This window comes from Nyctereutes procyonoides, unplaced genomic scaffold (assembly GCF_905146905.1).
Source record: "Nyctereutes procyonoides isolate TBG_1078 unplaced genomic scaffold, NYPRO_anot_genome, whole genome shotgun sequence".
NCBI classification, from domain to species: domain Eukaryota; kingdom Metazoa; phylum Chordata; class Mammalia; order Carnivora; family Canidae; genus Nyctereutes; species Nyctereutes procyonoides.
The window spans coordinates 11,945,045-11,968,142 of record NW_026575140.1 but is presented as its reverse complement, the minus strand read 5'-3'; the positions used below and the strand labels follow the sequence as shown (position 1 = coordinate 11,968,142).

The window sequence follows — 23,098 nt, the reverse complement described above, 5'->3', positions numbered from 1 at the left end:
TTATCATCATACATCTAGATAACATAAAATACATTAACATTTTTCTAGTCTTTTCAGACCACAATTTTTAAATTTCATAGTAGCAAACCAGGAAAACTATTTTGACAACATTATATTTTCCTAAAACATAAATAAGCAATAAAGTTGATCTTTAAACCACCACGGTCACATGCGTATGACAATTCTATAGTAAATAGATGCTTTCTTAATTCTAAGGAAGCATCCAGGGATCCCTGGGTGGCACAGCGGTTTGGCGCCTGCCTTTGGCCCAGGGTGCGATCCTGGAGACCCGGGATCGAATCCCACGTCAGGCTCCCGGTGCATGGAGCCTGCTTCTCCCTCTGCCTATGTCTCTGCCCCTCTCTCTCTCTCTGTAACTATCATAAACAAATAAAAAAAAATAAGGAAGCATCCAGTTTTGCTTTCCTACAGAAGTCTAATATTTTTCATTCTCCTTTTAATAGTAAAGATACAAATTTAAAAGGTCAAGAAAAGTGCCAGGCTCCAGAATTTTACAGTGTTATGATAACACTGACTATCGTACTTCCACCACATTGACATACACTAGGATTATTAGATTAATAACATATCCAGTCATTTCTTTTTTAAAGTCTGTGTGACAAGAAGAGATAAGGACAGCCAGAGTGAATTTGCTGCACCTGTTATCTGGGGACTTGGCATTCTTAACAAGTTAAATCCCCAGGAAGCCAGATTAAAAGATGACAGGGAAAAATGTAAATTACATTATCATCTTCGACATGCTAATATACATGGGTGCTGAAAATCCAATTGAAAGGGGACTAGCTTATTAAGCTGTGGCATGCTACAATTTACATATCTCGCCCTCCAGATGTGAGGAGGGTAAATGAGAATGGAGTGTGCTCAGATCAGCAGGGGATAAGGAAGAAAAATACATATGTACGCTGGCTATCAATTTGGCCAACTGAAGAAAAAGTGACACAGTGAAAAGACTGGCTTCTATCTCCTCTAAAATAAACCTGGCTCCGCTGTCACATTCTGGAGCAGCACGAAAGACTAGCTGGGCATTCTGTACGTGGCCCTGCTGGCTTTCCAACAGTGAGTGAATGCAGATGCCAGGATGACTGGAAAAAACTCATGAGAGTGGCTGGGCCCCGCTGGTGGTGCAAGTGTAGCAGGATCTTTGTAGAAAAGGGAGATCAAAACAAGTAGTAGGAGCTTCCGCAAATTCCCACAATCTATCTTAGACAAGCCAGCCAAAGGAAAAATCTCTATGGTTTAAAAAAACAAATTCTATAAATCATGTTATAGCTGAGAGTCCAAATCCAATACAAAACATTAATGTATCCAAAATTGGCTACTTAAATTTCTCACAAGTAGCCATTATTCTCACTTGTGTCTCCTCATATGGGCATGTAGCCTTTGATAACTTTTAAATACTTAGCAGCAATAGTGAAATGATCCTCAACTTGATTTTTTTTAAATTAGGGGTTTACCAATAGACAGGCAGTGCTGGTGAAATGGAAAGGTAAGAGGGAATAAAAAAGTGAGGAGTAAGAAAAGCAACTACAAAATATAGCCAAGTAATAACCCTTAATAGGAATGTTAGCATTTCATATTTATATGGTAAATACAAATATGCTAACATATATTTTGATTCTTTATTTGCTGTATAGATAAGCAGCAATAACATTTTTCTCTTAGCTTCTGAGTAGGGAAAGTTTAAAATATACACAAAGAAAACAAGAGTTTAACAAACCCTATGCAACCGCCACCCAGCTTCAAGTATTAACACTCTGCCATTCTGGCAACATCTATATCTACATCCATTACCTGCTTCCATTGTTGTTATTATATTTTCTAGTTTTTAAGGTAAAATTTAGATATATTAGAAAGCATACATATTAAATGTACAATTCTGACAAATGAATTCATCTGTATAACCCACACACTTGTCACAAATATAGAACATTCCACCTCCTCAGAAAGTTCCATGTGTTCATTTCTCAGCCAGATCTACAGGGAGAACAATACTTACCCAACAGAAGACATATTTTTTGCAGCACCGGAAAAAAAGTAAGGAAATTCAACTCCTCAAACCCAGTAAGCTTTGTATTTCAAGCCGCACAAAGTTTTAGTAATCAGCTTCCTACCAAAATGACAGGTTAGGAATTTGACACCCAAACTAAATCCAGATAACCATTCTCTTCACAGATAGTATTCAGATACAGAGCCTCAAGAAAAAAAAAAAAAAAAAAAAAAACAAGGACCTTGATAACACTGAACAATAATGGCAACATTAAAAAAAAAAAAAACTGCAACACTTCTGGAGCTATTTATCTTTTCCTTTATTTCAATAGGACCCCAGGCAAAATTACAGGTCCTTAAACAGTCACACTACAAAGTGGCAAAATAATAACAGCAGCATTATTACAATAGAATTTCTAAGCATTCACTAGAGTGATACAGGCTTGGCAGACCACGTTGTATTCTCTATCCCTGCTCTAGAAAAGTAGCAATCGTAGCAGGAATTCTAGTAATGGCATTAACAACACCTAATACGTATTAGCGATAAAGAGGCAGGGATTCAAAGCTAGTTCTTTCCATCTCTAACATGCTTGATTCCAACCCTAACAGCACAATACAGATAAGCACACACAGAACTGACATTATATATAACCTGACATTTTCTTATGATTATTTAAGCCTTGTTTTTTGTCCTCACACCTTCAGTTATGCTGCTAAAACTCCTTGGCTCCTCCTCCTCACAAGTCCCCACTCTGGCCCATAGTGAAGAAAACTCAACCCACAATTTTGCACTTCTAGAAATGGGCCGGATAGGAAGCCTCCTGCCTCAGTCCCCCTTAGCTGGTCCTTCTTTCCAGGAGGAACTGGGATTTCTACAACGGAGAAGGGCTTGAGAATGGACTGGCTTTCCCATAGCTGGAGTGGTGCTGAGGGGAAATGGCCTGTTTCATCCTTATCCTTTGCCTCCACTCACTGCATCTGGAGCACACCATTTTTTGTGACCTTAGAGCTCATGGTCAAATATAAATATGCTGAGGTAGGTGAAGGGAGGTGCGGTGCATCCAGAAGGATGTACCCTTTTTTATACCCTGGCTACTCACAGCTCATGAAAGCCCTCGGCTCTGGTTGACAGTTCTCCCCTTATTCCAGAGGTGCACTATCCCTTCCTCTTAGCCAACCTGTCTGCTTCTCTCACCACCATCACCCACTAACACCATCGACACCATCACCCTCAGCAACACAACCACCCACCCCCACCACAACCAACACCACTGACAATACTACCAACACCAGCACCACCTCCAGGAATCTTCAGAATTGCAAACTGCTAGCAACCAGTATTCCACCAATTTCTTACCTTGTTCTCCTCTGGAGTGAAGAGGATTCGGAATATGGATGGGACTCCCGGAGCTACTTTGTGGCCAATATCTTTGGGGCTGACTACTCTAAAGTAAGGTGAACTTTCCTCAACAACTTTCACCATTCTTGGAATCTGCAAGAAAAACACACCATGGTAGACATCCCGCCCATGACAGAAAGCAGAAGCAAAAGCACAGGCTTTGTCGTCCACCAGGAGATCTCCATCTACTACTTACTAGCCACACATGAGCTTGGTCAGGGCTTAACTTCCAGTTCCCCAACTGTGAGAGGAGATGACTCACTTGGTGCATTTGAGCTTTAATTTTTAGTAAAATTATTGTTCATTTTTATTGTGATTGCCAAGCCTTTGTTTTATCATTTAAATGAGACTATCTTCAAAGAGGAGCTGCTTGACCAGCTAAACCCCCACCCACACAGGGGAGGAATGCTGGATTCCCCAACATTTGAGAAGCGCTCTGGGAGAAGTCACACTTCCTGCACTCCTACTACAGACCATCCACATGAGACGCCAATCAATCCTCTCAGTAACCAGTGAGTTTCATTATGACCTCCATCCTACAGATGCGAACAAGATGTTTGTCCTTATGGTTACATCTTTCCCAAGTCCCAGCCTATCCACACCTTTCCTCTTAGGGGACTGTCCTCCGTAGACAACACTATGAGCAAGAATAAACAGAGCAAGCAGTACAGGGTCCCCAGGCCAGTGTCAGAGTGGCTTCAAACAGTTTCCTTTGCTTCAAGGCTTCCTCTGCTCTGCTTGCCTCGCCCAGAGTATCTCTGTTTATTGAAGATAGTCAAAGGAATAAAACAAATAGGATTGTGAGGAAAATGGGGTGGAGATTCCAGGGACACAAGAAAAAGGGGGAAAAAATTTTAAGAGACTCAAAGGGGGCAGAAGAAACAAATACAGGGGCACCTGGGTGGCTCAGGTGGTTATGTGTCTGCCTTCAGCTCAGGTCATGATCTCGGGGTCCTGGGATCGAGCCCTATGATGGGCTCCCTGCTCAGTGGGGAGTCTGCTTCTCCCTCTCACTTTGCCTGCTGCTTCCCATGCTTGTGTTCTCTTTCTCTTTCTAATGAATAAATAATTTATTTTAAAGTGAACTATAGTTAAGGGTGACTGAGAAGTCTTAGGTGAAAAATGAGTACAAAAGAACCTGTACAACCTCTCAAAAATGAAACCCAGATGAGCACAGTAAGAAGAAATACAGAGAGAATTCAGAGAGATCTTAAGACTAGAGAGTGGGGAGGTAAGGAAGAGATGTGTGCAAATCTGATAGGAGTCCAACTGGCTTTGCTGGTAAGGGGAATGTACGGTGTCATTTATGACATGCAGAGCTTATGTAAGCTTGCTGGGAATACTTTTGGTAAGAGCATAATTATGGGTTAAAAACTAGAAAGAAAAACAACAGCAATACTAGTACTACTGATTATAATAACAATAATAATGGTTTAGCGTTTCCTATATGATAGGCACTGAGCTGTATACTTCACATTCATTACCTCAGTTAATATTCCAAACAACCTATTGAAATGGGTACTATTAGTATCATCAAGGCCCGGAGAAGCGAAGTGACTTACCCAAAGGCTACAGCTGGGAAAATCTACCAGATTAGTCTGACTCTAGAGTCTGGGTGCTAATAATTATATCCCAAGTAGAATTGAATTGTGGCTTATAGAGTGCTCATAGCTTACTCTCACCTTATGCTGTGTGAGAGATAGAGAAATAATGACCAAACAGGCTCTGTCTTCTGCATTCAGTGAGGAAACACTGGTTAATAGCACAGAAAGCATTTCTTGGTGCCCTACATCTATCCCAGCAGTTCCTTATGAGTCCATGAACTAAGGAAGTAGAGAGGCAGGCTTATATCAGCCACCCAGTTAAGAGCCCTGAGAGTAATTTACCCAAGAATAAGCTTGCCTAGGCTAGAGAAATCGATCTGCTTTTTTGGTAGGTGGACTTTCCCTGGATAGGGACCCTCCTTTTGTGAGGTCCAACACTGTAGCAGCATCTAACCAAGAAGTGTTGGGTTACCCATGAGAACTTAGTGCCCTTTAGCAGACAAAATGCCCTTTACTTGCCCATATATGCCTAATGTCAATCATCTCTTGTTTAGGGCCAAGGAGGGGTGGTCAAAGTATCCCTTGGGCAAGCTCTCTCTCTTTAACAGCCTTAAAATATCTGAGCAAGAGTCAAAAAGTCATGGAGAAAGGGAAAAAGAGAACTGGAAGTGACAAAGGGAATTGTTTGGCAGCCCTATAGGAAAAGAGAAGAGTCCTGATGTCTATGTAATGTATCTCTTCTTGAGGTCTAGGGGCATGATCCTAAGCATCTCAGATTCTTTTTCTTCTCTCTGCCTATCCTTTTAACTTCTATCCCTTGAGCTTGTCTTGCTAATAGTCCGGAAGCCAAAAACTAAATATACCGTTTTCTCCAGAGTCTGACTCTGCTGTCACTAAATCACCGCATTGATCTCTGAAAGGCATCACTGATTCCTTTAATGAGCTACTGTACCAAATATAACTTCAAGTATTCTTGCATAGTCTTCATTTATCTTCCCTTTTTTCTTATAGAGAGAATTTTTCTCTCCACGTTCTTAAACTCCTGAGGTATTCCTACCTGCCTTCACATCTGAAGTTCAGCATCTCTCAGATGCCTTCCTCCCCATCTGACTACTTTTCACACTTAACTGTGCTTCATGCTGACTTCCCACATTATTTTTTCTTCCATTATTGTTAGATGTCAAGGAAATCTTCAGGCACTTAATACCTTTTCTTGAAGTAAACCATAATTTATCTCTAGGGAAAAAAAGGCATATGGATGGAGAAGAAACTCTCAGTTGCAACCACAAAAGGACAAGGAATATACAGTGGGAGAAGCTGTCCAAAACTATCTGTAGACAAAATCTGAATCTAAGGTAGAAGGGAGGAGATAGAAAAAGGGGAAAGAAGGCTCCATTATTTTTAAGTTCTTTTTTAAAGATATAATTTGTAAAGTATAAATAATTTGAGTAGAGTTTATACCTACATTTGGGGAAACAGTGGCTCTAATGCAGAGTAAGTGAGTATGAATCTATGCTTCACCTTATCTTGAATGAAAGCCTAGCTGAACCAGTCACACATAAGAAGTTCATGACATTTGGAGTGCTTGGGTGGCTCAGTCGGTTAAGCGACAAATTTGGTTTCAGCTCAGATCATGATCTTGGGGTCATGAGATCAAGCTTGACTTTAGGCTCCATGCTCAGAGTTAAGTCTGCTTAAGGCTCTCTCACTCTCTGCCTGTCCCCACTCGCTCTCTATCTAAAATAAATAAATAAATAAATATTTTTAAAATTTTTCATAACATTACCTAGCTAATATTTTACTCAACAAAATGTTACTGCACATGTTGAGAGTTGACCATTTGGTGGGCACTGACCTGGGCCTGAATACATATGAATAAACCAACATAGTCTTGTCTTCATTAAGCTTATAATCAAAGGGGATGTTTTTACCTATTCTTTTAGGTCTCTCAAATTAAAGAATTTATCGAAGATCCTACAGGATCCCATTTTATTTGATACCTTCTTATATATCCATGAAAGGTACATCCAGTAAACATACTCACTTTGTCATTATTCCTCAAAACCAGTGGAACTTCGTAGACTTCACAAGGAGTATAGTTCTGAAACACAATTTCTGATGGAAAGGGCTGGAATAATGCCTGATCCAGGTCAATTCCTGAAAACTGCATTGAAAGGGTAAATTCATTATATAGTCACACAGTGGCAGAAATTACAGGGGTAGATATGAAAATACTACATAGGTTTATGGCTATTAATTCTAAAAAAACATAGGAAACACTCAGAAAGGGGTAACTACTATAAGCAATAATTGTTATAAGTATTAAGGTTACTGTGATTGACTTGTCTAATACAAAATAAAGTAGAAGATTTGGCCCTCAGTTTTAAAAATACAGGTTAATTAGAACACTAACCCCAAACTTCCATTACAGCAATGGTGAATAAGGTCATTTGAACCAACTTCCCTATGAAAATAATAAGAAAAACTATATCAACAAATATATGCCAAGAGGCACTGAAGAGCTAACAAAAACAGTATGATCTAATGTCAAAACTATGAATTATCTCAAGTTATTAGCTTGGGTAGAATCCAACAAGTTTTGAGTACTACCATGTTTCCTTAAAATTTTAGAATATCCTATGATGCCCTGTGAGTACACAGTTGCACCCTGGAGCACCTTAGTATAGTTTGCAAAATGAATTTTTACGTATCCATCTCAATAATTTAGAAAAGTAATAGTAAACATAAAAAAATAATAATAAAATTCAAACAAATGAAAAAATGACATAACAAAAACAACAAAAATAATAAAATAGAAAGTAAATATACTACAGAATCAACAAGCCAAAAGTCAAGTCTTTAAAGACTACAGAATTGATAAAATACCTAGGGAGTATGATCAAGAAAATAAGACAAAAGGCACAAAGAGTCGATATAAAGAACGAAAATAGGGACATTACAACAGAAACTGAACTAACCGAAAAGATAATAAATGGATATTATTCAAGAAATGTGAAAATTTATATTAGAAAGTACAATTTATCAAAACTAACACAAGGAGACATAGAAAATATGAATAGTTCTGTAACTATTAAATTGAATCTGCAAGTAAAAACTTTTCAAAGAAAACCCCAGCCCAAATAACTTTACAAGCAGATTCTAGCAAACATTTAAAGACACAACACAAATATTATAGGAACTCTCTCAAAGGAAAGAAAAAAACTTAAAGTCTCCCAACTGGATGATGTTAGCATAACAATGATGATGTTAGAAAGACGGGGTGGGGGGGCAGAATATAGGCTAATCTTACTTATGTAATAGATTTTTTTTTTAAGTAACAAAACATTAGCAAACTGAAACCCACAATATATAAAAATAATAAAAGAATAACATACCATGACCAAATTGGGTTTATCTCAGAAATTCAAAGTTGTTTTAATATAAGAAATTGGTTAAAAAGAAACAAAATTGTCATTTGCCACAGAAGAAAAAAAACTGCTTATTTAGAAAATTCAAAATAACCTATAGATAAACTAATAGAATTAAAAAGTTATTACTAAGTACAAGGTCAACAAACAAAAATCAATTATATTTCTATGTACTAGCAAAGAACATTTAGGAAATGAAATTTATAAATAATACTATTTAAAATAGCATCCCAAAACATAATATACATAGTGATAAATTCAATGAAAGCTGTGTAAGACCTTTATCCGGAAAAACTATAAGATATTATTGAGAGGAATTAAAAATGACTTAAATAAATACAGGAATATACCATGTTCATGAATGAAAAGGCAATATTTCAAGGATGTCAAGTACTCTCCTAACTGATCTAAAAATTCAATGAAATCTAATTTAAAAATTGTGGTAAAAATTTTGTTTTGGAAATTAAAAAGCTGATTATAAAATTTATATGTAAAAGCAAAGGATCAAGAATAAGCAAGAGATGAAAAAAAAAGAATAAGCAAGAGACATTTAAATAACAAGATAGGAGGACTTGCTTTATGAAGTAGCAAGACTCATTATATTATTACATATCATATATTGTTATTTATCAGAATAATTAAAATAGTGAAATATAGTATATGATTTATCCTAAAAACAAATGTACCAAATTTAAAAGCCCAGAAACAAATCTTTAAATATATGGACACTTGATTTATGACAAAGGTAATACTAACAAGCATTGGGAAAGAGATATGTTCTCTTTAATGAACAGTGTTGGGTTAAATGGATATTCCATATGAAAAATATCAATTTAACTCCTATCACACACCACCCAAGTGAATTAAATCTCTCAATATGAAAGGTAAAACAGGAAAATTTTCAGAAGAAAACCAAGAGGAATATCTTCATGATGTTGAGGAATGCAAAATTTTCTTTAATGGGGCATAGAAAATACAAAACATAAATGAAAAGATTGGCAATTTTGTTATATTGAAACTTAAGACATGCTCATCAAAAGATACCCTTTAAGAAATGAAAAATAAATCCAAAGAATTAGAAATTATTTGTAATACACATAATTGATAAAGGACTAGCCTCCAGGATATATGAAGAACTTTTACAAATCGCTAAGAAATGGACAAAACACATAAACATATAATTTCTAAAAGATGATATACAAATGGCTCATAAGCATAAAAAGTTGCTAAACCTTATTAGAATCAAGAAACTGCAAGTTAAACCACAGTGTGACAATACTACACACCCAATAGAACAATTTCAGTTGAAGAGATTGATGATATTGAGTATTAGCAAGTATTAGCAATTCCAACTGCAATTTTCAAACAGTTAATGGCAGTATAATAGTATAAACACTTCAGGAAACTATCAATTACTACTAAAGAGACACACATGCCTATAACCTAGAAATTCCACTTTTAGGTGTATGCCTAATACTGCATATATGTGCACTAAAAGAAATGTACAAGAGTGTTTATAACCCATCATTTATTCGGAGTCAAAATGTGGAAAAAACAAATGCTCATCAACAGTAAAATGGATAAACAATTGGTGGTATAGTTATACAATGAAATACTATACAGCAATAAAAACGGACTACTACTAAACACAACAACATAAATCTTCAAAACAATATATTGAATTAAATTAGCCAGAAATTAAAGAGTATATGCTGTGGTATTCCACTTATATAAAGGTTAGATATAGGAAAAATAAACCTATGGTTAGCAGTTCTTCTGGAGAAGAGGGACAGGTAATGACTGGGAAGGGCATAAGAAAGCTTCTAGGATGCCAGTAATGTTATAGCTTACATTCCTTCATCTGAGTGGTGGTTATACGAATATCTTTACTTTGCTAAAATTCATCAAGCTATATGTTCATAATACATATACAAATTCAGTAAAAATTTTACTTAAAAATGTATGGGGGGGGCACCTGGGTAGCTCAGTCAGTTAAGCAACCGACTCTTGGTTTTGGCTCATGCCATGATCTCACAGTTGTGAATCAAGCCCCCAAAGGGCTCTGCACTCGGTGTGGAGCCTGCTTAAGATTCACTCTGCCCCTCTTCTGTCTCTGTTTTTATTATAAATATATAATCCATATCTACAGATTTGAATAGAGAAATATGAATATATATATAAAACACTGTGTTTTGGATTTGAATAAACTGACCAATGGTGTGGAAAAGTCCAGAAACAAATCCTTGCATATGGATCACTTGCTATACCACAGAAGCCCTCGAGGGCAGGAGCAAACAATGGATTTCAGCATAAATGACTGATGCCAAGATGGACTCAGTGTAGGTCTTAACTGATAGCTTGAGCTCTCTCCTCTACCTCTCCTGCCACAAATAACCAAGGTTAAGATAAGATGCCTAGTGAGAATGTCCACGACTTCAGATCTCGAGTAAGGCTTGCACTATACAGATCTCCAAAGCAGGTGACACACTCTCATAGGCATAACCACCAACTCCTTGTTTAGAATACCAGGGATGGCAACAAGAAATTCCCTGTTGCCATCTGGCTCCAGGAAATAATAGAGAAGGCAGGGCCAAATGGCAACACATCAATTCGCATGTTCATAGGAAGCAGTGAGTCATTGAGACAGGCTATAAGAGCAGGACTCTGGATCCTAAGGTCCTCACAAGTCACAACTTTGGGGAGAAAGAAAGGTTAATACAGCTCAGTCATTCTTCCTTCCTTCCTCTCAGCCCCCTTCCAAAACACACACACACACACACACACACTCCTCTTTCATAAAATGCTGTGCTGAGAATCATGAAGGATTCCTGATGGTCTGGGACACTGCCAGAACCTGCCTCAACAGTAACTGCCTGCAGATTGCAAGTCCAGGAAAAATGTCCTTCTTTCCTCCAAAAATGAGTAGTAACAATAATGGTAATGATAAATCAAGATTTATACAAAAATATTCAAGGAAGACAAAGGAATAAAGAAAATGGTAAATGAAGAACAGTTAACAGAAAAGTTAACAAGAAACAATGAAAATATTGGCTATGCTGTTTCACTATAAATTCAAAAGACATAATGGAAAAAGTCTGAGAGCACAAAGCAAATAATTAAGAGTGTAGGGAGTACTTAATCAAAATGATGAAAAATTCATGTGATCACTCAATAAATACTAATTGAGTTTCCTATATTTTCCACATGTTAAGCACACAGTCATGAACAAAGCCAAACAAAGCCCTTGCCCTCGGGAAGCAGACTTTCTTAGGGAAATGGATAAAAAATAAAGAAATGCATAATACAAGGTCAGGCAGTGATATGGCTACATAAAAAAACTAAAGGAAGATAAGGAGACAGAGTGAATGCAGATGTATGCTCTTTTCAATAGATGTGAAGAGATGACCTCTCTGAGGAAAAGACATCCAAGTAGAGATCTAAGCAAGTCCTGCAAAGACATGATAGAAGAGCATTCCAGTTAGTGGGAATAGCAAGTGCAAAGGCCTTGAGGTGGGGATCATCATTCAGTGTTTAAAGAACAACAAGAGGGGGGCACAATGTGAAGACAATGAGCTAGGGAAGATTGGAAGAAAAAGAGGTCTAAGAGGGAAATAGGATTAGATGATGCAGGACCCTATAACTCTGGGGGCAATAGGAAACAACTGTTGGATGGCTTTATATATGGAATAACATGTTCTAATTTACATTAAAAATACATTCTTTCCTCTTTGTGCAGAATTGATGATGGAGCAATGAGATGGAAACAGAGAGATTATTTCAGTAGTCTAAAGGGTGATGACTTAAACTGAGAGGGTAGTGGTACAGGTGGCGAGAAGCAGTTTGATTAGAGATACCATTGTGAAAGTAGAAATTTATAGTACTTGTCATTGGATCTCAAATAAGACGCAAAAAAAAAAAAAAAAAGAGGCATCAGAGATAATTCCAAGGTAGTTTTCTGGCCTGAAGAAATGGGTAAACAGGGGTACTATATACTAGATGGAAGAGACAAAAGAGAAAAGATCATATCCTTAGGGAAGGAAGGTAACAAAAACATTAAATCTTAAATATTTTAAGTCTGAGCTGCCAATCATTCATTGGGCTGAATATGTGATCCAGAGTTCAGAGCATTAGCCATAGCAAGAGAAATAGTTGTGAAAATAATCATCTATAAAGTAGAATTTAAAGCCTGCTCCTAAAGGAGTTATATAAAGGATAAATTCAGAAGAGAAACAAGTTCAAGGACCAAGTACTGGGGAGCCCCATCATTTAGTGATCAGGAACAGGAGAGATCCAAAAAACAAATTAAGAAAAAAACAACCAGTGAAATAGGAAGAAAATCAAAGGAATATGATATCTGAGCCATGAGTAAATAAAAAGGTACAAAAAAGAGACACTGAATCAAATGCTGTGAGACAACCAGAATGCCGAACTGGTCAAGCATAAGGATGAATTATACAAGAAACACACATAAACACAAAACTCAAAGGAAGGGACACAGAGGATAGCCTGATAGATATAATGACAATGAAATGGAAGTGAACAGAAAATGAAAAATGGATGGAGAGGAAGTACGAGATGTAAAAGGACAAAGAAGGTCTAGCATGCTCATAATTGATATTCCTAAAGAAAAGAACCAAAAATGGCAAGAATAAAATACTGGATAAGTCAAGAAAAACTTTCTAGAAGTAACTAAAGATACATAATATCTCAGGAAAGTTTAGTCATGTCCTAATAAAATTACTGGACATCAAATTAAAATAAACAGTCTTTGGACAAAAGAGCAAAAAGATTCACATAACTGTAGTGGGGTATAAATCAAGCTGGCTTCATCACACTTCTGCATACCATTATGCATCATACTTCTGCTTACCATTAAAGCCATAAGGTAGTGAGGAAAGTGCATGCACAGCTCTTATGGGTAAAATGTGTGACCCAAGAATTTTAGGCCTAACAAATCTGAAGTTTGGCATAAAGGCAACAGGCAAACATTGCCTTTATGCCAAGGAAGTATAGTTTCCATAAGTTCTTCTTGAAGATATTGGTGGAGGATGACTGTCACCCAACTAACAAATGAAACTCCAGAAAATAAAGTAAAAACAACCCAATGAGTTGAGAAAGAAAGAGGAGCAATGATGAGATATACTATACTAATTTCATCATCCTTCATAGCAGGGGTCAAAATACACTAAAACACACACAAGCAGTACACAGAGGAAAATATGCATGGCCTGGTCTCAGTAATGCTATGGAAAAGGAGCAAACAGCCCTTGATCATAATGAATTAGCATTGGGAGAAGCCATGTCTCCTGCCCTCAAAAGTAGAGGATGCTAACAGAGAAGAAAAAATAGCTAAAGCTAGCAGTGCTCAGAGGAAGAGCAAATTTTGTGCAGAACTTAAACACGAGTGGCAATGGTGTTGTAGTGAGAGCAAATAAGTCTGAGGGACTCATTTATCACGTGGGAAAGATCTCTGAAAATCTCTCAGAAATAGTCCGGGAAGCCTTTGAGAGGAGACAGATCTCCATCACTTTGACTGATGGAGCTTCGCACCATAATCTGTATGTAACAAGTAAAGCACATAATTCAAGAAATAAATTTAAAAGTAGGAACTGAAACCTTATTTATGATCATAAGCTCCTAAAAGCCTAGAATGTATGCTTCACATTAGAATATAGAAACAAGTTCAAATAACTATCCTTTAGAGACGACAGGATACATTGGCTCTTGGGAGTGAGCCAAAACAGACAACAAATGCCTCCTTTAGAAAACAATTCCACCTTCTTCCTTTCTAGTGATGACACTTCAGGGAAGAAGGGATTTCTTGTAGTGGTAAAATGACTTAATTGGATTTGGCCCCTATAATCCTTGGAACTACTCCTAATCTTTAAACAACAGTGTCCAGAAGTAGCCAGGAACTGTGACTAGTCAAAAATTATTTGTATTTATTAATTGTATTTCTCTCCATATTAAATCATAGATATCAAAATCGACAGAGGTAGAAAAAGAATATATAACACAAAAACCCAATAAGGAAATTAGCCCAGAAACAATAACTACTTAGGGACTGTTGTTTTAGAATGTTCACATTATTCACACTGCCTCATAAGCAGGTATCACAGAAAGCAGCTACCTTTTGATGCGTTGTTTCCCCCATATCTAAAAGTTCGATGATCTGTGGTCGGCACATCAAACGTGTATTAGCCAGTCTCTGCTCCGTGGTGAGGGACATTTCCTTCAGGAACTCCGAGGGTGTCAGCTAGAATTTAAAACAAAACAGCTGAAGATTCATAGATGATTATACTGAAAAAGTGTTTTCATAAGTGCCGGTAATGAATAATTTGTGTTTGCAGCTTTCAGGAGAATTCTGGAACGCTGCTAAGTTCCCTTATAAAATATTTAAATTAAGTAAATAATACAAGAGAAGTACATGTGCGCTTTTGAGCTCTTTGCACACTAATTTGAAATGACACGGGTTGCCGTTTCCTTGTGATTTTGAAGAAATCACACAAAAGAAACTGGGTAGGGGTGGGGGAGTGCGGAATCAGGAACTTGCAGGAATATGCCCAAAGAGTTTAACATTAATGCTCAGAAGAAGCATGTGAGCATACAAATCTGCTTCCAAAATCACTTATAGTCTTCAGAGCTAAGGAATTTGAAATGCTTCTACTTCTCAACTGAAGTTACAACAAGCAAGCAAAGCATTTGGGTGTTTAGCTATCCTGCTATAGTAGTTTCAAGAGGAATCTTGTGAAATGGGGAGGATCTTCTAGAGAGAGTGACCAGAAGGCTTACGAATGAGTTTGAACTTTTTAGAAATCACAAAAGTGCATTTAGACCTTGTATTAATAGGGCCCTAAAGCCATCGTCAGATCCAGCAGCCACTCACATTCACATATCCAAATAGGAACACAAAATGCTTTAACACTTTCTGATGTTATGAGGGGAAAAAATGTAATCTATCATTTAAATAAAATCATCTAAATAACTCAACAAGGCTTAATTACCCAGGACCAAACATTATTATTATTACCAAACAATAGCATATTGTTGTTCTGGAATATTCCAGGGCTTACTTTATATGCAGGGAGATGATGATCACTCACAGCAACATAATGCCTAACTATGTACAAAGACTTCTTAAAACATTCAGAGGCATATAATTTAGCTGATTCATTTTAGCTTTGGGTTAAAATCAAGGTTCCTCAAAATCCCTACAAAATTAATTTCTGTGATTGAACCCATTTAAATGAAGGCATATTTCAATGCTGCTTCCGACTCGGTTTTCAGGTTCTTTTTGATTGGAACCCAGATTACAATACTAAAATGTTAAGAGGTATCAGCTGTGTCACAGTTTAAATAAAAATAATGAAAAAATAAATAAATAAATAAATAAATAAATAAATAAATAAATAAATAAATAAATAAAATGAAGCCTTAAAAGCAAAAAGTCGGGAGTTACTTTAAACATGAAATGATAACCACCATAAAAGAGAGTGATGGCAGGTCTTTTTTTCTCCTCAGAACATAACTTAAGACTGGTTTTTAAAATTCAGTGCATACTATCTTGAATCCTATAGATTGTTATTGATATTTTCTATGGCATATAGTTTAAAATTTGGTTCTCACCAAATTATGATAACTCATTAAAAATAGAAATTGGGGGCGCCTGGGTGGCTCAGTGGTTCAGTGTCTGTCTTTGTCTCAGGGTGTGATCCTGGAGTCTTGGGATTGCGTCCCACATCAGGCTCCCCGAAGGGAGCCTGCTTCTCCCTCTGCCTATGTCTCTGCCTGTCTCTGTGCATCTCTCATGAATAAATAAATAAAATCTTTTAAAAAATAGAAATGTTTTGTTTTAAAGGACAGAGAAAAAAATGTATTTTTTTGATACCATATAGTCACCATTTTGATACTCTCTGTTCTACAAATGTGCCAACAGAAATAACTGTTGCCAATCAACAGGTAATAAATTGTTAAGGTCAAAACCTACGGAATTCTGATACCTCATTGTTTTTGAATTACACAAAAGACAGTCTCATAAGGTTCAACCTAACATTTAGAAAACCATGATAATTTCATTGCACGGTCTTACTTCAACTGATTAACTTAAGCAACTCAAGCCTCTACCTTGAGGTATGTAATTTCAAAAACTTCTCGGGCTTTAAGAGGTGCCTCAGCTCTGTGGCAAGCTACCATGTTATCTAAATTGATATTATTGGTCAGTAATTCTCTGTTTGATTTCTGAGAATGCCAAGTAGCAGCTGTCATCCGCCTGAGGAGACTGCATTAAGTATTTTACACTTGAAAGTCTTGGGTACATTACCATTCGATTTACTTCTTCTTTTGTAACCACCCTTGGACTCAAGGGGGGCAGAACCTTGCTTTTGAATCCTTTCAGCATTTCGACTAACCCCATCTGAACAGCCCCCATGGATTCCTCAAGTCTTCTACTGGTCATTTTTAGTTATTTCCTTCGTTCACCTAGGAGTGGGGAAAAAAGGGTTTTAGAATAAATACAGTTAATTCCTGAATACAGGTCACAATTTTTTTTTAATTTTTTTTTAATTTATTTATTTATGATAGTCACAGAGAGAGAGAGAGGAAGAGACACAGGCAGAGGGAGAAGCAGGCTCCATACACCGGGAGCCCGATATGGGATTCGATCCCGGGTCTCCAGGATCGCGCCCTGGGCCAAAGGCAGGCGCCAAACCGCTGCGCCACCCAGGGATCCCTCACAATTTTTTTTTAAGCTTTTTCAAGTACAAAGGTTTAGAAAAGACTAATCTTCAAAAATACATCAAATGCTTATGACAAATGCCTTAACTACAGGAGTCTATGCCATGTAATTGGTCCAGAATTAACCTTATTCCAAAGTCTAGGATTCCTTTTAAATAAACCAAGTGATTCTGCACTGAGCTTAGGGAAGAATCGGAAATCAAGCAGTTCTTACATTTGGTATTTTTATCCCCCCAGAAAAACAAATAAACACTGCTCAATAAAGATAAAAACTTCTATCCCCTCAGATAAACAAACACTGCTCATCATTTGCTACTTTATATTTATTTGACAATTCTCTCTCATGACACCATCCAAATATAAAAAATATAAGGCTTCAGGCTTCCACAGCTGGGCAGAGACTAAAAAAGTAGCATGAGATAAGATAAGGAAGAGGAAGTTTCTGGAGAATTTTTGAAGTTTATAGTCATAAATAAGTTATTAAACAGCCACTCCATATCTCCAAATCAAAGAGATAAGACATCTACCCTCTACATATCCTTCCTTATGCCTGTCAGTAGGACACTTGCAACTATGGAGGCCTATTTATGACAAAGTGGAGATTTAAAAAAAAACAAAACACAACAACAACAACAAAAAACAAAGTGGAGATTTGTTTTCAGTAATAGCCAGCTAGGTTACCCAACCCTGTGCCCTTCAAAACACACAAAAAACAAAAACTAAAAATGCTTGATACAATGTCAAATAAAAAACCATAAAAGTCATTAAAAAGATCACAAGACAGTAAGTCATTACCAGACCAAAACAATGAGGAAAGAGGTGCATAAAGAAAAATAGATCTGAATGAAAATGTAATAAGGTACACTGAAGTAAAGCAGTAAAATACTCAAGGAAATGAATATGAAATTTTTAAAAAGAAAAAAAAAACAAAGAACAAATGGCTGAAATCGCAGACAGTCAAAAAAAGATCCAAGACACTATAACTGGAGCCCATGAAGAAGAAAAATTAAGTACTGGAGTGGAACTAATATTTCAAACTACCATCCAATAAAAATTTCCAGAAATAAAAGAAAACATAATGAAAAGGGATTGATAAGTGCCCATGAAAACAGACCCAGATGGTCAGTTCTGAGCCATATTTTAGCAGAACTATTAGACATTTAGAGAAAATTTTAAACTCCTCACAGCCTCCAGGCAGAAAGGTAAAATAACTCACAGGGGCAAGAGAATTAGATGTCACTGGACCTTGAAAAAACAACCTATGAAATGGGAAAATAGAAGATAATATTTTCCAAAAACTAAAAAGTGTGAGCCAAGGATTTTACATACAGTCAAGCTCTTCTTCAATTACCGAAGCTACAGAAAAGGAGTTTGGAACATGTAAAAGCTCAAGGAAAATAGTAAACAAATTCCCTTCCTGAGGACTCTACTAGAGGATGGGCTTCAGCCAACCAAAAGGTGACTGGGGAACTTCAGCAAAATGACCCACAATGAACACTTCATGTATTTAATTGTAGGGCTAATTTTAAGAATGAAGTTGAAGACATGAGGAGAAAATAGAATTTAAACAGTTTCTGACAAAGTTGAAAGAATGCAATTTTAAAAGAAAAGTAAAAAATAGAAATAAAGTCAAAAGTAGAATGAGATCATTAATAATTGAATAAGTAACAGGTAGGAGTCAAACTATTAAACCAGATAGAATAAAGGAGCTTATGGGAATTGTGGTAGAAAGCCCCTACAATGGCAGTGATGCCTGTTTCCAAGCACTCATGTATTGTGTAATTCCCTGCCCTTGAGTGTGGGCTGTCCTTAGGTATTCTAACAAATATGATACAGCACAAGTGATAGATGCCACTTCTGAGATTAGTTATAAAGAGACTCAGTTCCATCTTGGGTACTGTCTGGCTCTCTTTCAGATCCTTAGCTACCATTTTGAGAGGACACTCAGAAAGCTTAGAGAGAAGCCCATGTGGTGAGGGACCAACTCTGCTAGCAGTGACATGAGTAATCTTAGAAATGGGTCTTCTGAGGCCGGCCAACAACCATGTGAATGAGCTTGAAGGTAGATTTCCGAGTCTCATTTGAGTCTTTATTTGTTTTCTTTTAAATATTTTTTTAATTTTTTATTTATTTATGATAGTCACACACACAGAAAGAGAGAGAGAGAGAGGCAGAGACACAGGCAGAGGGAGAAGCAGGCTCCATGCACTGGGAGCCCGACGTGGGACTTGATCCCGGGTCTCCAGGATGGCGCCCTGGGCCAAAGGCAGGTGCCAAACCGCTGTGCCACCCAGGGATCCCTCATTTGAGTCTTTAGATGACTACAGGCCCAGCCTACAGCTTGACTGGAGATGCATAATAGACACTGAGGAGGAGGCACCCAACTAATAAGCCACATCTAGATTCTTGACCCATAGAAACTGTGAGAGAACTAATATTCACTGTCTTAAGCTACTAATTTTGGGGTACTTTATCATACAATAATAAATTACTAATGTAGGTATTTTAAAGGGTTTATACACCAAAAAACTACTAAACATAAAGGTAAATCTTTCTAAATACCAGAAGAAATTTTAGAAAAAGCAAAGAAGACATACTAAACAGAGAAAGGCAAACAATAAATCAAATGTAATGCAGATAATTGTTATAATACAAGGTAATATGGGATGTGATGTCACCAACATGGTGGAACAGGTGATTGCCAACTTCAGTCTCTCTCACAAAAAGACCAACTAGAAACTATCCAGAGACAAGACACCTTTGTGAAAATCCCAGAACCAGGGGTGAGGCTGAAGTACCCCCTTAGATCACAGAGACATGGAATAGCCTCAAAAACATCATGCTCAGTAAAGTAAGCCAGTTATAAAAGACCACATATTATATGAATCTATACACATGAAGTGTCCAGAATCAGGAAATCTCTAGAGAGAAGGAATAAATTAGTGGTTGTATAGGGCTGGAAGTAATGAAGGGATGGGCAGGGGGTAGGGTATGGCTAAAAGGTATGGGATATCTTACTAAGATGACAATGTTCTAAAATTGACTGTGGTGATGATTGCACCACAAATATGTATTTGTAAATATGCTAAAAACTGCTGAGTTGTATATACACCTTAAGGGTGAATTGTATGCTATGTGAGTTTTATCTCAATAAAGTGGTTAAAAATACATTCTAAAACACTTAAATCAATTTTTTAAGATTTATTTATTTATTTGAGAGAGAAAGCATGCACAAGTGGAAGGGGCAGAGTGAGAGAGAATCACAAGTAGACTCCACGCTGAGCATGCAGCCCAACACAGAGCTCAATCTCACGACCCTGAGATCATAGCCTGAGCTGAAACCAAGAGTCAGTCGCTCAACTGACTGAGCCACCCAGGAGCCCTTAAAAAATCAATTCTTAAAAGCTGAAAAACAACTGAAAGAAATGAACTTTGCGTATATCAAGCTGCTTTCATAACCACAAAGAGAAAACAATTACTCCAACTGACCTAAAAACATAGTATTTTGACTGTCTTCATAAATGTAGTCTTATTGTTAGTCATAATATGAGTAATAATATATATATTTTTTGCTCTAGGCCCAACGTGAGGCTTGAACTCACAACCCGAAGACCACAAGTTTGCATCTTCTACTGACTGAGCTAGCTAGGAGCCCCAGTAATAATATTTTTAAAACAAGTAGTTAAAGCAATATTGTTAAGAACTGAGCAATTCAGGATGCCTGGGTGGCTCGGCGGTTGGGCAGTTGCCTTTGGCTCAGGTTATGATCCTGGGATTTGGGATTGGGTCCCACATCAGGCTCCTGAGGAGAGCTTGCTTTTCCCTCTGCCTATGTCTCTCTCTCTCTCTTTCTCTCTCTTATGAGTAAATAAATCTTTAAAAAAAAAAAAGGAACCGAGCAATTCATCTTAAGAAAAAATAAAGCCAAAGAAGTTCTCATATTAAGAAATCTTATAATCTTACATTTAAATTGGAAACAAGTGTGAGCTCAGGATTATTTTCTTCTTTTAAATAACCTGCCTACTGAAAAAGTCCAGAAACAATGAAGGCCCAGTAAGCAATAACAGTCCAAGGACATACTGCAGACTCTAAATACCATTTCCCACTAAAAGGAACCACATCTCCTTGGAGAAATGGGTAATTTGAGGTCTGATGCATAAAATGTATAAGATGAACTTGGAACATTCTATTTTACCATAAAACAAGGACATTGGGGATCCCTGGGTGGCTCAGCGGTTTAGCGCCCGCCTTTGGCCCAGGGTGCGATCCTGGAGTCCCAGGATAGAGTCCCGCGTCAGGCTCTGGGCATGGAGCCTGTTTCTCCCTCCTCCTGTGTCTCTGCCTCTTTCTCTCTCTCTCTCTCTCTCTCTCTATGTCTATCATAAATAAATAAATAAATAAATCTTAAAAAAAAATAAAATAATAAAATAAATAAAACAAGGACATTATCAAAGGCCACTGGGATTGTGTCTAAAGGATCCAATAGGAGTTCCCATTCACCAAAAATAAGACGATTTGAAACATTTTTTAAGTCTGCAATGGGTAAGTCTCTAAAAATTCAAGTTTAAAAGATACCAGAAAAAGAATCATTGGTCACCTATGGAAGTTCTACAGCACCAAACTAATTATTTTGAAAATAATAAAAGGAAAGAATCAACCACTTTTTTGGTACAAATTGCACTGCAAGCTAATCAAACAGGTAAGGAAGGAAAATGATTCTTCACAGAAGAACTCTAGCTAATAAACTCAAAACAAACAACAGAAAAATCATGACCATTATGTAACCCCTAATAAAACAAAAGATCATCAATGCTAAAATAATTAGGAAAGCTGTTGCTGAAGAACTCTATAATGGCTCATTTGGGCTAACAACACCTGAGCCCTCTAAACCAATCTCAACATTAAATGCTTGAAAACCAGACATATCATGTGTCTCCACATATGATGCACTACACAGCACCAGCTATGTAGAACTACTAACAAAGATCTACGAGCCAGGCTGCAGGAGACATGGGGAATGGAGGAACAAGCATATTCTGGAGAAATACAATTAAGACAAATCAAAAAGGTAGGAAATATTATAGGAAAATGACCTCCTTTATTCAACTAATAAATAGCATCAGAGGGTTGTGGGCAGGGGATAGTTATAAATTAAAAGAGTTCTAAACAAACCAAGTGCAAGGATGCACCTTGTTTAGATCATGACGCAAATAAATGAATAATAGATATTAAATAATTATTGGGTTTTTTGTAGAATAATGGCACTGTACTATTCACAAGCTACAGGTAGCGTATAAATCTGTAACTTCCTTTTGGCAATCCTTTAAAACTGTACATATCCTTTGATGTATAAATAAATATCTTTTGCTAGTGGATGTACCCCAATTATGAAAAGGTAAGCTATACTGTAACTTAACAACAACTTCAACAGATGAGAAAAACAATGACTTTCTCTTTATCAAACCAAAACACAAAGCAGTTATGTTGTTAAAATTTGATGATTCTGGCATATTTTTATTAAAAATGATTTCTTAAAATAAATAAAACTAATTTTTTTCTATAACTGATTTCTTAAGCACTTTAAGATTCTTGACCATTTTCCTGTTTTGTTGTTTTCCAGTTTTGATCACTAACACCTTATTACAATTCCAGCCTGCAGTACTTGGATCATGCCTTTGTAGCTCAACTACAAGAGTTAATATATTTTTCCCAAAAAAATCTGCTCACAATGCTCCTTCTGACTGCAGTGTCCTTTCTTTTTACCTCTGCACAGATCCCTTCCTGATTCAAATGTCATTTCCTTATCGAAGCAATTTCTTTCTGATCTTACCAGCTGGAAGTGACTGTTCAACAACTCTGACCTTCCAATATCTTATTTCTCTCTTTTATGACTCCTAAAAATTTCTACTTTACAGTTATGTGGGTGCTTATTCTGATCTTAATAGACCATAGACTCCTTGAGTAGAGACTGTAATGCATAGTGCCTT

The 23,098-nt window shown here is 36.9% G+C and overlaps 1 protein-coding gene across 1 annotated transcript in view; it reads right to left on the bottom strand.

Annotated features, from left to right (window-relative positions):
• Nucleotides 1–23,098, bottom strand: part of HYDIN (HYDIN axonemal central pair apparatus protein) — a 362,906-nt gene that overhangs the window by 282,812 nt on the left and 56,996 nt on the right. Inside the window, exons 2-5 of the mRNA XM_055304626.1 lie at nt 16,699–16,856; nt 14,509–14,634; nt 6,995–7,114; nt 3,365–3,499 (exon numbers count right to left, since the gene is read on the bottom strand). Of these exons, the coding sequence (XP_055160601.1) occupies nt 3,365–3,499; nt 6,995–7,114; nt 14,509–14,634; nt 16,699–16,833 (516 nt within the window). The 5' untranslated portion in view covers nt 16,834–16,856. The remainder of the gene's footprint in view (nt 1–3,364; nt 3,500–6,994; nt 7,115–14,508; nt 14,635–16,698; nt 16,857–23,098) is intronic.